Source organism: Pogonomyrmex barbatus, unplaced genomic scaffold, assembly GCF_055798465.1.
Source record: "Pogonomyrmex barbatus isolate J1 unplaced genomic scaffold, ASM5579846v1 scaffold3, whole genome shotgun sequence".
NCBI lineage: Eukaryota > Metazoa > Arthropoda > Insecta > Hymenoptera > Formicidae > Pogonomyrmex > Pogonomyrmex barbatus.
In genome coordinates this window covers 14,695,114-14,706,626 of record NW_028297127.1, presented here as the reverse complement: position 1 = coordinate 14,706,626, position 11,513 = coordinate 14,695,114, and the positions used below count along the sequence as shown (strand labels likewise).

At 32.9% G+C, this 11,513-nt stretch overlaps 3 protein-coding genes across 10 annotated transcripts; 2 read left to right on the top strand and 1 right to left on the bottom strand.

The window, feature by feature from the left end:
* The first annotated feature begins 165 nt into the window (after positions 1 to 165).
* On the top strand, positions 166 to 3,244 carry Mettl3 (methyltransferase like 3). Of its 4 annotated transcripts, none has more exons than XM_089080493.1 (5): positions 166 to 594; positions 723 to 928; positions 994 to 1,189; positions 1,273 to 1,779; positions 1,867 to 3,244. In XM_089080493.1, exons 2-5 carry the CDS (start codon positions 775 to 777, stop codon positions 2,651 to 2,653), a joined length of 1,644 nt encoding a protein of 547 aa, XP_088936619.1. In that variant the 5' UTR covers positions 166 to 594; positions 723 to 774; the 3' UTR covers positions 2,654 to 3,244. The 4 variants fall into 4 exon arrangements, with proteins under 4 accessions (XP_088936619.1, XP_011638178.2, XP_011638177.2 ...); XM_011639876.2 differs by having other exon boundaries at positions 166 to 610; XM_011639875.3 differs by having other exon boundaries at positions 166 to 640.
* Positions 2,996 to 6,491, bottom strand: LOC105427888 (neuroepithelial cell-transforming gene 1 protein). Of its 2 annotated transcripts, none has more exons than XM_089080494.1 (5): positions 6,272 to 6,491; positions 5,739 to 5,983; positions 5,293 to 5,656; positions 4,720 to 5,148; positions 2,996 to 4,065 (listed from the first exon to the last, which is right to left on the bottom strand). In XM_089080494.1, exons 1-5 carry the CDS (start codon positions 6,335 to 6,337, stop codon positions 3,628 to 3,630), a joined length of 1,542 nt encoding a protein of 513 aa, XP_088936620.1. In that variant the 5' UTR covers positions 6,338 to 6,491; the 3' UTR covers positions 2,996 to 3,627. The 2 variants fall into 2 exon arrangements, with proteins under 2 accessions (XP_088936620.1, XP_088936621.1); XM_089080495.1 differs by having other exon boundaries at positions 5,739 to 6,130; positions 6,272 to 6,476.
* Positions 6,492 to 7,140: 649 nt separating this feature from the next.
* On the top strand, positions 7,141 to 10,806 carry LOC105427886 (RNA exonuclease 4). 4 transcript variants are annotated; one of them, XM_089078871.1, is made up of 3 exons: positions 7,141 to 7,334; positions 9,596 to 9,806; positions 9,890 to 10,806. In XM_089078871.1, exons 1-3 carry the CDS (start codon positions 7,252 to 7,254, stop codon positions 10,448 to 10,450), a joined length of 855 nt encoding a protein of 284 aa, XP_088934997.1. In that variant the 5' UTR covers positions 7,141 to 7,251; the 3' UTR covers positions 10,451 to 10,806. The 4 variants fall into 4 exon arrangements, with proteins under 4 accessions (XP_088934997.1, XP_011638171.2, XP_011638170.2 ...); XM_011639869.3 differs by lacking the exon at positions 7,141 to 7,334 and adding an exon at positions 8,574 to 8,659; XM_011639868.3 differs by lacking the exon at positions 7,141 to 7,334 and adding an exon at positions 9,091 to 9,249.
* Positions 10,807 to 11,513: the final 707 nt, after the last annotated feature.

The following is an 11,513-nucleotide window of genomic DNA, read 5'->3' as shown; positions in this document are numbered from 1 at the left end:
AATGCACGGATCATTGAGGGTGCTTTCCATTTAGTGTCACAAGTCGACACAAGTATCGTTCTATCTTTCTTGGCTTTCAATGATTAACAAGGACAAAATGATATGGATAAGGACAATATTTGTGTCGACTTGTGTCACTAAATGGAAAGCACCCTGAGACTCGGACTATTCTACGCTATAAAATAAATTTATTCCACCGACAAGATATTGTGTATAATAACTCAATCTTGTACAAAATCGCGTAGCTGTTAAAATTTAGACAGTTAACTCATTATATTTTTATTATTTTATATAAACTTAACTTACAAATAAAATATTAAATTTATTTGATAATCCATACTATAATTGTTTTGTTATTTAGGATATTTTTATTTTAAAAAATTACAACATTCTAATTTAATATAAATAATTTTTAAGTTATATAAGCGTATTCTTGATTCATCTTGGATTGTGAATGCAATATAGATACGCATTTGAATGCGATTTTATTCGATATAGTCACCGACGAGGTACTGTTAAGCCTGAGACACAATGAAAAGATACAGGTAGAGAGGATACCAACCTATGCCTTGGTCTGCGCTCAAAGGAGACTTGGTTAATGAGCTACACTGTATACAATCTTTGATAAATTAAATATAAAGTTAAATAATAAAATAAATTATAAGATATTAAGCTTTTTTTATTGACAGATTGATAAATATCTGTTTTAACAAATTTCTTAGTTGCTTCTTCGCAATATCAAAAGTATGTTTTTATACACAATCTACCCGAGCCATGTCGGATGCCTTTGAAGAAATACAAGCGATCAAAATAAAGAGGAACAGTTATCGCGAGAAATTACAGAAGAGGAAACGTGAGAGACATGAACTGTACACGCTTACTTCCACGCCGGTTTCGTCCTCCCTGACAGCGGAATCAGCATGTCCCGGTAATGGATAACATTAACACTAGAAAGAATTTGTTCTCGATTTTTAATGTTCGAATTTATTGCAGATTCCAATGCGTCTTCACGCTCAGATCATAGCGAATATGAAAGGGATGTACTTTGTATTTTACATGAATCCCTCCCTAATCTACCAATAACATCCGCAGACTTGATAGACCAGCTACGTAAGAATCTCAATGCCGATGTATCTTCTTCGGACATTCACAAGATTTTAGAGAAGCTGGCTGCGCAAGATATAGTTAAGTTAGTGAGAATTGTTTTATTTTATGATAATGTTTTGTTAGTGTATGATACATTCAATATAAAAAATAAATCTTTATTTTTAGGATCAAAGAAGTCACGGAAAATGGAGTATTTGGATATACAGTGTTGTCGGTAACGGAATCCCAATCGTCATGTCAATCTCAATCTGGTGATACTGAGAATACCGAAAGCGTAGAAATGTCTATGTCCGAGTTAAATGATCATGTGCCTCCAGAGAAACAGGCTAAGGTGGATAAGAAAAATACAGAAGACATTATGTCCTTGATTTCCATGCCGACTATCAGAGAGAAAGAGAGCAAAAAGGTTGGCGAACAAATCCTGGACCTATTGTCAAAACAGACTTCCAAAGAAAAATCGTTAGCAGAACGATTTCGCTCTCAGGGAGGTGCCCAAGTCATGGAATTTTGTCCACATGGTACCAAAGTAGATTGTATGAAATTGAACGGTGGTCCGGGATTTGCAGAGAAATGCAAAAAGTTACATTTTAAGAAAATAATACAGAGTCATACAGATGAATCTTTGGGGGACTGTAGTTTTCTTAACACCTGTTTCCACATGGATACATGCAAGTAAGGATGTTATTGCCCATATTTTTTGTTAAAACTTGTTAATAAAACATTTTAATAAAACATCTTTTTTTTTTTTACTTCGTACAGATATGTTCACTATGAGGTTGATGGTCCAACGGCTCAACCAAAGGAAGTCAACGACTCCGATAGTCCAAGCAATACCGCTTCAAATAAGACACTGAATTTAGATAGCAAAAATGGCAGTAGTAGTAGCAATGCAGGTAGCGAATTGACTCTATATCCACCACAGTGGATCCAGTGTGATTTACGTTATCTTGACATGACCGTTCTTGGCAAATTTGCTGTGATCATGGCCGATCCACCATGGGATATTCATATGGAATTGCCTTACGGCACGATGTCAGATGATGAGATGAGACAATTAGGGATCCCAGCCCTCCAAGACGAAGGACTCTTATTTCTTTGGGTAACTGGCAGAGCTATGGAATTGGGGAGGGAGTGTCTGCAACTGTGGGGTTATGAAAGGGTCGACGAGATTATCTGGGTAAAGACGAATCAGCTACAAAGAATAATACGGACTGGTAGGACAGGCCATTGGCTGAACCATGGCAAGGAGCATTGTCTGGTTGGCATGAAAGGTAATCCTCGTATTAATCGAGGATTGGATAGCGATGTTATTGTCGCTGAGGTCCGTGCTACCAGCCATAAGCCTGATGAAATTTATGGTATTATCGAACGCATGAGTCCCGGCACCAGGAAGATCGAATTATTCGGTCGACCACACAACGTGCAGCCCAATTGGATTACATTAGGTAATCAAGTAGATGGTGTCCATCTGATTGATCCGCAACTTATTAAAGCCTTTAAAAAACGTTATCCCGATGGAAATTCAATGAAGCCTACTAAATCATAAGATTATTCTTATTTATCGAATTAATTCAAAGATTTGAATTTTGAACGGGGAGTAGTATAATCAATTTTCAAAATATTTAAAGTTAAAAATCTAAAAAATTTAGACCAAATTTAAAAAAAAAAGATATTTTGTTTTATCTCTTTTGTTTACAAATACTAAGTTTGTTGGTCAAACAACTTTCAAATGTTACATTACGATGTAACATTAAGTACGATGTTGATTAATAAAAAATTTTTTAAGTAATCCATCTTATCTTTTTTATATTTTTTAAGAATTTTATAAATTCAGATTTTTATAAATATTTTATGATGTCTATTGATATAAATTAACTATTTTACGCTATTTTACGTTTTGTTGGTTTATTGCAAAAAATGTATATATAAATTCCATGTATTATTTAAATATACGCTAATACAAAATGAATGCATATAACTGTAAATATAAAAGACTGATTTCTCGAATATTTGAGAAATAGATAATAACATTTGTACATATATATTACATTGTTCTTTTAAGCCATGCTATATTTAGCATGTATGTATACACTGACATGTAAGCTAATTTTCTTTAATAAAATTAATTATTGGTGAATATCAATATGAATTAAACTCTTGGAAAACTAAGATTAATTTTTATGATATAAGTCAGTCTATTTAACTCGAGATTATTGTGAATCGTAAATAAAATGTGTTGTTCTGTATTATTTACGTATAAATACAAACATTACAATTAAATCATTTAAATTTATACCACTGTTGTTTTAGAATGTAATACATTATCACTTTGAAATTCTTTAGTTATTAAAAATTTTTAAATGTAAAACAAATCTCGCGAAGTAAGATTGAAACGATTAGAATAATTTTCATTGTAATAACTTAAATTTTTGTACAACTGATTAGAAATATTTCATTCGTATAATACGCCAATAAGATTGCTCCTTATAGAAGAAACAATAGCTTGCAAATGAGCTTTCACTATATATAGCCAATACTGTTGCGTTTTTGCTTGAGCAGACTTTTCCTTATGGAAAAGGAAAATAAATTGTCGTTTATACTGCTCGTTGAAGTTCTCCTGGATATTGAGGCTTTTGTAACGCAATTTTTTGCTTTCGATAACTCTATGTTGTTCAACAAATTTTCCTTGTCGTCAGTGTTAAATGTTTTATCCGGAATGCATACTTCAGAATGTATCTTGTTGAATGAATCAACCCAGTGTCTTCTTTTGTGCCCATCTTCCATTACGAAAGAATATTCTCCGATCTTGAAACAGATTTCTGTAGTATTTTTATCTTCCACTTGCACATACATTTGTTCCTTGGGTATGACGGGAAAAGGTAAATTGTATTTTTTGTTAACACGCCGCGTAGGGCGAGTTATCACGAAACAAGTGTCGAAAAGAAAGCAATAATATTTCTGCAAAAATATTATTCGTGATGAAAAGAAAATCTACAAAGGACCTGTTATAATTGTCCGGAACCGATTTCATTCTCTTTAAAATATGTAAAAATAAAATAAAAATCTAAAAAACACGTATTTTTTATATCAGCTTAATCGGAATTTTAAGAAATGAAACAAAGGCTAACATATATATTTGATTCCCATCAATTATCAACAAAATAGTGAGATATATAAAAAAATTTAAACAAAACTTTTATAGTTTCTTATGTTATTTTATAACTATGTATTTAGATTTGTCAAAATATTCCCATCCTCCATTATTATTTTTGCAAAATTTAAATTTTTTCTAAAAACAATTAAAGAAAATTTTATTTCCAAATTCCATATATAAGAAAATTATTTTACGAAATCGCATTTTTCAGAAATAACCTGAATTTTATATATTCGTCGATAATTGATGGGACTCAAATATATGCGTTAGCCTTTGAGGGGTTGTTTCATCCCTTAAAACTCCGATTGGGTCAATATGAAAAAATACATACTCTTAGATTTTTATGTTCAATAACATATTTCAAGGAGAATAAAATCGATTCCAGATCGTTGTGATAGATCCCTTGTTAAATAAAAATTAAAACGTTTTATCTTAAGAAAAATTAAAACAAAACTTACTATTCCTCGTGTGTCCTTAAGCTGACCTTCCGTGATTAATTCTGTGGCGTTGGCAATACGTTTTTCAGGATCATGTTCGACCTTTGCATTTATTTTTGATTGAGCAAGCTTACACTCGGCTTCACCCATAATGCAATTGATATCCTTTAACAAATCAGATAGTACATCCTTTGCTTCTTTCAAAGGCAAATAATCTGCGTCAGTAGCAGGTGTATATTTCAAGATTTCTTTTATTAGTAGCGGATATTTCACGATTCTTGATCGTGGCACATCCAGATAAGTCCATAAATCGACAGAGTGTGGTAATTCTAGGCGCTTTTTTAAAAACGACTGGAATCTCTTGTTAGTAAATCTCTTTTCATCCAATAAATGCCTCGCCCAAATCAATGTTCTGCACCTTTCCAAATATGGTTTCTTCAATGTCGATAGCTATGAAACGAAAACAATGAAATTAACATTGTGCATGACAGATATTCATGTAAAAAATCAAAACTCTAAATAAATAATAAATTTCAACAAAATAATATATCAGCGTCACATGTAAAATATATTTAAGAAAGATAATTAACTAACCCAATTTAATAATGTAGGGCCCACAGTTTTCGTAAATCCGTATCTATCACGCAGCTTGAATAATTCATCCCTCAAGTTACTGTGTATTTCAATAAGATTTACGAGATCACCAAAAAGTATGGATAATTCCTCAGATGTAAAGATTTCAATGGATAACATTGGTTCGTAATAGAAATTTCTCAGCACATACAGCTCATTCAGTAACACATTCTCGCCACAATATAATTCATAGATGGTCTCTTGCCGCTTGATCTCATTTTGACTTAATATACTGTTCAATCGTTCCTCGCCATGTGGTTGTGCGACGTCTGACATCCAACTTTTAATTGCCAAATTGTTACAGCTTTCGATAGTATTATTTAATCTGAAATTAGGAATTTATTCTAAAAGAAAGAAAAAGAAAGAAAGCAAATCAAGATATTTAAATTTCATATTTAATCAATTACCTTTTTCGTAACGTTCTCGTATCTGTTTCGTCCTCGACGATAGACAGATCCGAGGAGTTCGGCTGGATCGTGAAGGACCTATGTAAAGTATTTCCCAATTTGCTGGTCGCAGCAGAAGTAGAAAATATACTGCTGGCCACCTCCGTGATTCTGCGACGTTTTTTCTTCTTGCCCATGTCGGACTCCATCGATATGTCCATGGAGCTGACGCTTATCGCATCACTTTTCAGTCGTTTTCTCGATCTCTGTGACAAAATACCTTACAAGAAGCACTCAGGACGTCGGAGCAACGTCAAGGATAAAAACAATCTCATCATCGCTCGGCGTGCGAATTAAACGATAATAAATGCCGCGATGTGTGTGCGACGCCAGTGTCATTTCACTCGCGACGACTGAAAAATTGAAAGAGGGGAAAAACATCTGATTTCGCTGACATCAATATTGACATTGATATTCGAATGTCGGTTACAACATCGACCAGTTGTGCAAGGCGTCATCTCGTGAAAGAGACGTCGCCTGTTGGTTATACTCACCAACCAAAATCTCTTTCGCGGTTCCTGAAACGTCTCCTTAATTGTCGTGTTGCACTCATCGTCCATGTTATCACGAGTCGTTTCTTTTTTAAAAGGAAAAAAATTGAAATTCCGCAAACGGTACGACACTCAATGCCGCACTCGTTACTCCCGCTACTCCCGTTTGATTTCACAGCGATTCATGGATTTGTCAAGCGGTTGCAGCGACCTCATTCTACATTTCGCGCTTTTACACCTATATCAGCAGAGAGAAGCCGTCTCTCGGTTAGACTAGAGACACTATAATAAGAGACTGGTCATGAAAAAGCAACTTTTGATTGGTCCGCCATCTTTTGGCTATTCCCACTTATTTTCAAATACATTAATTACATTAATCTTAAATTGTAATATTATAAATTAAAAAGCGTTTTAAAGGTAATAAAATGACTTACAAACCTTTTCAATTGCACTTTAAAACTCTTCATATGAAATACAAACAATTTAAAATAATAATTCTTTAAATTGACATACTTCTCGGGTCAAGTACGAATATTATACGATATTAGGAGCAAATTAAGGCCCACAATGCGCACAATAGAGAAAATATTAAAAATAAGACTAAATATTAAATTTTAAAAATAAAAATTCAGAATAAAAATTAAACGTAAACGCACAATAAATATAAGTAAGTATAAGATATGTATATTTTATACTTATTTATATTTATTGTGCGTTGTATTTAATTTTTATTTTGAATTTTTATTTCCAAAATTTAATATTTATTTCTGTTCTTGCTCCATTGTGCGCCCTTAGACATCGGTGGAAACTAGACCACTATTTCTTATGCAGAAACTATAGCAATTGCCAGTCTATATCTATAAGGCCAGTCTATATCTATGGTCGGAATGCAACTCGAGTTATTCTTATAGAAGCATGGTTAGGTAGACGTAAATAAAAATTTATATGCACATTTCGATTACAATATTGATAAGATAATATCAATGGATATTCATGAAACTTATGTTATGGAGTGTTATATATGTATAATAATTTATATTTGTCTCCTTGCTTGGATGTCAATCAGGTAAGAATCATTTTATCATTGATCATAACCATAGACTAAGAGTTGTGGATGAGAATTTGATATACCGCCTTTAATTAATTATGGTAAGAATAATAAAATAGAGAGTTGTAAAATAATTAGTTTGCAATGTTAAAAATTTAGAATACCGGCTGATTATTCATTGGTGATAGCGTCGATTAATCGTAATTGAATATTTTATTATAATAGATTGGGTTAGGTTAGAAAAGCCATGAGAGATTCACAGTTTATATTTGCATTTACATTTATATTCACATTCACACTCGAAATGAAAGAATTTGAAAAGCCCGATTTAGGCTGCACGCAGCAGGCATCGAGCATCAATGAAAAGAGTTTCTAAATTTTAGAAAGTATCTCTTCGTTGATTGACTGCTGCTCGACGTGCCGTGCTCGATGCCGCTTGCTGCGTGCAATCTGAATTAGGCTTTAAGACATGTGTCCACGATGCAATGTTTTGGTCGAAATTTTGTAACTCGCTTACCGGCAACTGTTGGTGTCGTTAACTAACGACAGCCAATAGCAAGGATCTTGGAAAAAAGCACGGCTGTCATTGGCTGTCGTTAGTTAACGACATTGACAATTATTCTACAATGCGTTGTGTGCGGTGTCATGAAAACGGGTCAATCACAATCAAGTATTCTCTCCACATTCGTCTGTGATTGGCCCATTCTTATGACTCACGACCCACGGCACCGACACACGACACATTGTAGACGAGGCCTAATCAAGTATAGAATCCCGGCTCTTGTGTCCACGATGCTCGATCCGAGATTTTGGATGGAAAGAGAATTGACTAATCGCATTAGTTAATTGACCGAATTATTTAAACGCAATTGGTCAAGTCTCTTTTCATCCGAGATCTCGGACCGATTTCTAACACAAGACTCTTCGTGGACAAAATTTTACAGCCGATCCATAGAAAAACAATATTCAGAAAAATCAGCTTTTCAACTATGTAAGATTCTTTAATATGATTGCCTCTTCCCCTTTATTCTTCATGAATTTAAACCGGATCTATATAAATCATATCATATTGAAATCATATTGAATCACAGTTGCGAAGTTGCCTTTTCTGGGAGTCAATTGTGTATCTTGAAGCAAGATGAAAATTACAAAAGTGAGGAAATTTATTAGCTTTCGACATACGAAGTTGCAAATACTCTAGTGAATTTCCTCATTTTTATCATTTCCACTTCATTTGAAGATACACAATTGACTCCCTGTTGAATGCAGTTAATGGCTCTGCACATAAAATGCGGTGACCAATTGTCGTTTTTTTGGCGGCATGAGGAAGAAATTACTTTCCGGTATTAAAAAAAACTAAGACGATGATTGGCCACCGCGTTCTAAGTGAAGAACCATACTATTCTCCAGTATACTGGAGTGAGCCTTTAAGGAGTGGAGATGTTTCATTTACTAAAAAAAAAAAACAACGTGCGATTTGGTTTCGTTCTCTTTGTCAAGAGATTCTCGGATTGGTTAATGTTATTCTCCTATCATAAGGTTAATCAACAAGTACATTGTAGAAAAGAGATAAAGATTTCAACTTTAATATGTCCTTTTCTCCGCTGGGCCGCGATTTTCTATAGTTTAGTATAGGGAAGGCTCACTCCAGTATACTATAGAGCTCAATGTGAAGAACCATAAAAATATTGGGTCTGTTCTTTTTAGCTGAACTCGCTGCACTAGTTCAGAATTTATCTTTCTTCTTCCAGTGTAAGAAAGAAAGATAAACTGTGAATTAATACAACCAGTTCAGCCAAAAAGAACAGGCTTGTTGTTTGGTACTAACGTCGATAATTTATTTCAAAATGTGGAATGAATAGTTACAGAATAAATAATTTTGTTATTTTCGAAGAAACTATCGGCAATATTGCAAAATTGACGACATAATAAAGTAACTTTCTATTAATTGATATTGCACGTAATTTTAACAAATTATTGTATTAGGTTATGTTATTTACAAGTTTCGTAACAAGAAACATTAATTTTTTTAATACTGTGAAAATTGTATTACTAAAATTTTACACAAATTGATTTATAAAAATTGTGAAAAATATATATATATATATATATATATATATATGATGCTTATTGAAAATATTAAATATTTTAAATGATAATAAATATTTTTAAATTATAATATTTTAAATTATAAGTCGTGACCAGATGGTTATAAACGTTTGCTAGAAATATTTATTAAATTAAAAGAAAATAAAAGAAATTTGTTTTTTTTTTTCAAGCGCAAACATTACATCAATCAGTATGGAGAAAAAGAGAAATAAAACAACAAAACAATTTGTTCCAAGTATGGAACGTAAGGCATCTGGATGTAATTGGGAAAGGTTCCAGACTTTGTATTCTAATACAAAGACAGATGAAGCTACCGAAGAAAAAAACATCTCTCAAAACAGGCATCCAAAGCCTAAAAAAATACATTCTACCTTTCATATGGTAAATATGTGATATTTTTTTCAAATATATATATTATTATTATTGGTAAATTACATTTCTTAATATATACTTGTTGCTTATAGGATTCATTGGAAAATAAAAATAATAACAAAGCCATCAAAAATAAGGAAAATAAGAGTTTGACGAAGCAGATTGCCATGGATTGTGAAATGGTCGGAATTGGCGATGGTACAGAGAGTATGATTGCCCGAGTGTCAATTGTAAATAAATATGGTGATTGTGTGTATGACAAATATGTCAAGCCGAGAGAGAAGATAGTGGATTATAGAACAGCAGTCAGTGGTATTCGACCAGAACATTTGCAAAATGGTGAAAACTTCAACATTGTACAGAAGGAAGTGGCGGACATCTTGAAAGGTCGCATTTTAGTAGGCCACGCATTGAAACACGATCTCAATGTATTGTACTTGTCACATCCGCGTAGATATTGGCGGGATACTTCAAGATATAAACCTTTTCGTCATATATCAAAGGGGAATACTCCCAGCTTGAAAAAACTCGCGCACGAATTGTTAGGTAAAGAGATACAAATAGGTGAGCACAATTCCGTGGAAGATGCGAGGGCAGCAATGCAATTGTATATGTTATATAAGAATAAGTGGGAATCGGAGAGAAAACACTGATGAATGGATCATAAACAGTATCATACAGGAAGAATTTTCGATCTTTCTCGTTTTGTGAAAGAAAAAGATTCATATAATTCCGATATGTATGATGGAATTGAAATGGATTCTGATTGAAATTGTTCAGTTATTTTCTAGAGATCTTTTCTAGAAAAAGTGGAATAATTTCGATTGATTCAGTTTCATAACAAGTTTCTTTGTTTGAAAATTTAAGAACAACAAAATGCATAAAAACAACATGCATTTGCTATTTATATTTATTCATATGACGATTGAAAACTATATGATCATTTATAGCTTTAATAAGATGTAATAGATGTAAGACATAATAATAAATTTTATTCTGTACAATGAAATTGATATATATTTTGAGTGTGTGATAAATTGTATCTTGTGACATTTGTAATCATTGCCTTGTGATATTGATATATTTTCTCTTTATGGACATCACAGATTTTTAAAGAATAAACTTAAAACTAATTAAAGTCGAGCGTTGTACTGATCATCACATTCAGGGATAATGAAGTAAACATCTAAAAGAGGAAGGTCAAAGTTTCCCGTTTATATGGTAAATACGGGATACGTGATGACTCGTTATCGCTATCAGCCTTGTATTTCTCCTTTCTTTAATGATCGCTTCATTCTCCGCTCCGGTCATTTGGTTTTCCGCTTCGGTTGTGACACGTATTGCACACTTCGTCAGATTGCGTTTCGGTACGGGTGCTTTGTATTTTTCCATTGGTGAGTGACTAGATAGTATTTTATCAAAACTTTATCTTGAATTTATGATTGACGATCTGTTTTGTCTTATCGAATCTCGTCGAGTGCGTTTTATTTGTACATATGTTGTGCATACATTTAATATATATGTTAATTTTATCTTCAAAATTTCATCAATCAAAAGATTTTTTAAATACGTTAAATTTAAAATAATATACAAATATATCTTAACATATGATAAGAATGCGCGAAAGAAAGAACGACTTTCGATTGCACAAGTGCAATCAAACTAGTTTGCCTGAAGTCATAATTAGAGCTGTCGCAATCAATTAATGATTTTGAC

Bases quoted from the DNA above. Each gene is read 5' to 3' on its own strand.
- LOC105427888 (XM_089080494.1), bottom strand. From the start codon at position 6,337: ATGGACGATGAGTGCAACACGACAATTAAGGAGACGTTTCAGGAACCG. The intron at 5,984-6,271 runs GTGAGTATAACC...ATTTTGTCACAG, and splicing joins CGCGAAAGAGATTTTGGTTG to AGATCGAGAAAACGACTGAA. The intron at 4,066-4,719 runs GTAAGTTTTGTT...ATATTTTTGCAG, and splicing joins TTAAGGACACACGAGGAATA to AAATATTATTGCTTTCTTTT.
- LOC105427886 (XM_089078871.1), top strand. From the start codon at position 7,252: ATGGATATTCATGAAACTTATGTTATGGAGTGTTATATATGTATAATA. The intron at 7,335-9,595 runs GTAAGAATCATT...TTTTTTTTCAAG, and splicing joins CTTGCTTGGATGTCAATCAG to CGCAAACATTACATCAATCA. The intron at 9,807-9,889 runs GTAAATATGTGA...TGTTGCTTATAG, and splicing joins TACATTCTACCTTTCATATG to GATTCATTGGAAAATAAAAA.
- Mettl3 (XM_089080493.1), top strand. From the start codon at position 775: ATGTCGGATGCCTTTGAAGAAATACAAGCGATCAAAATAAAGAGGAAC. The intron at 929-993 runs GTAATGGATAAC...AATTTATTGCAG, and splicing joins AGCGGAATCAGCATGTCCCG to ATTCCAATGCGTCTTCACGC. The intron at 1,780-1,866 runs GTAAGGATGTTA...TACTTCGTACAG, and splicing joins TTCCACATGGATACATGCAA to ATATGTTCACTATGAGGTTG.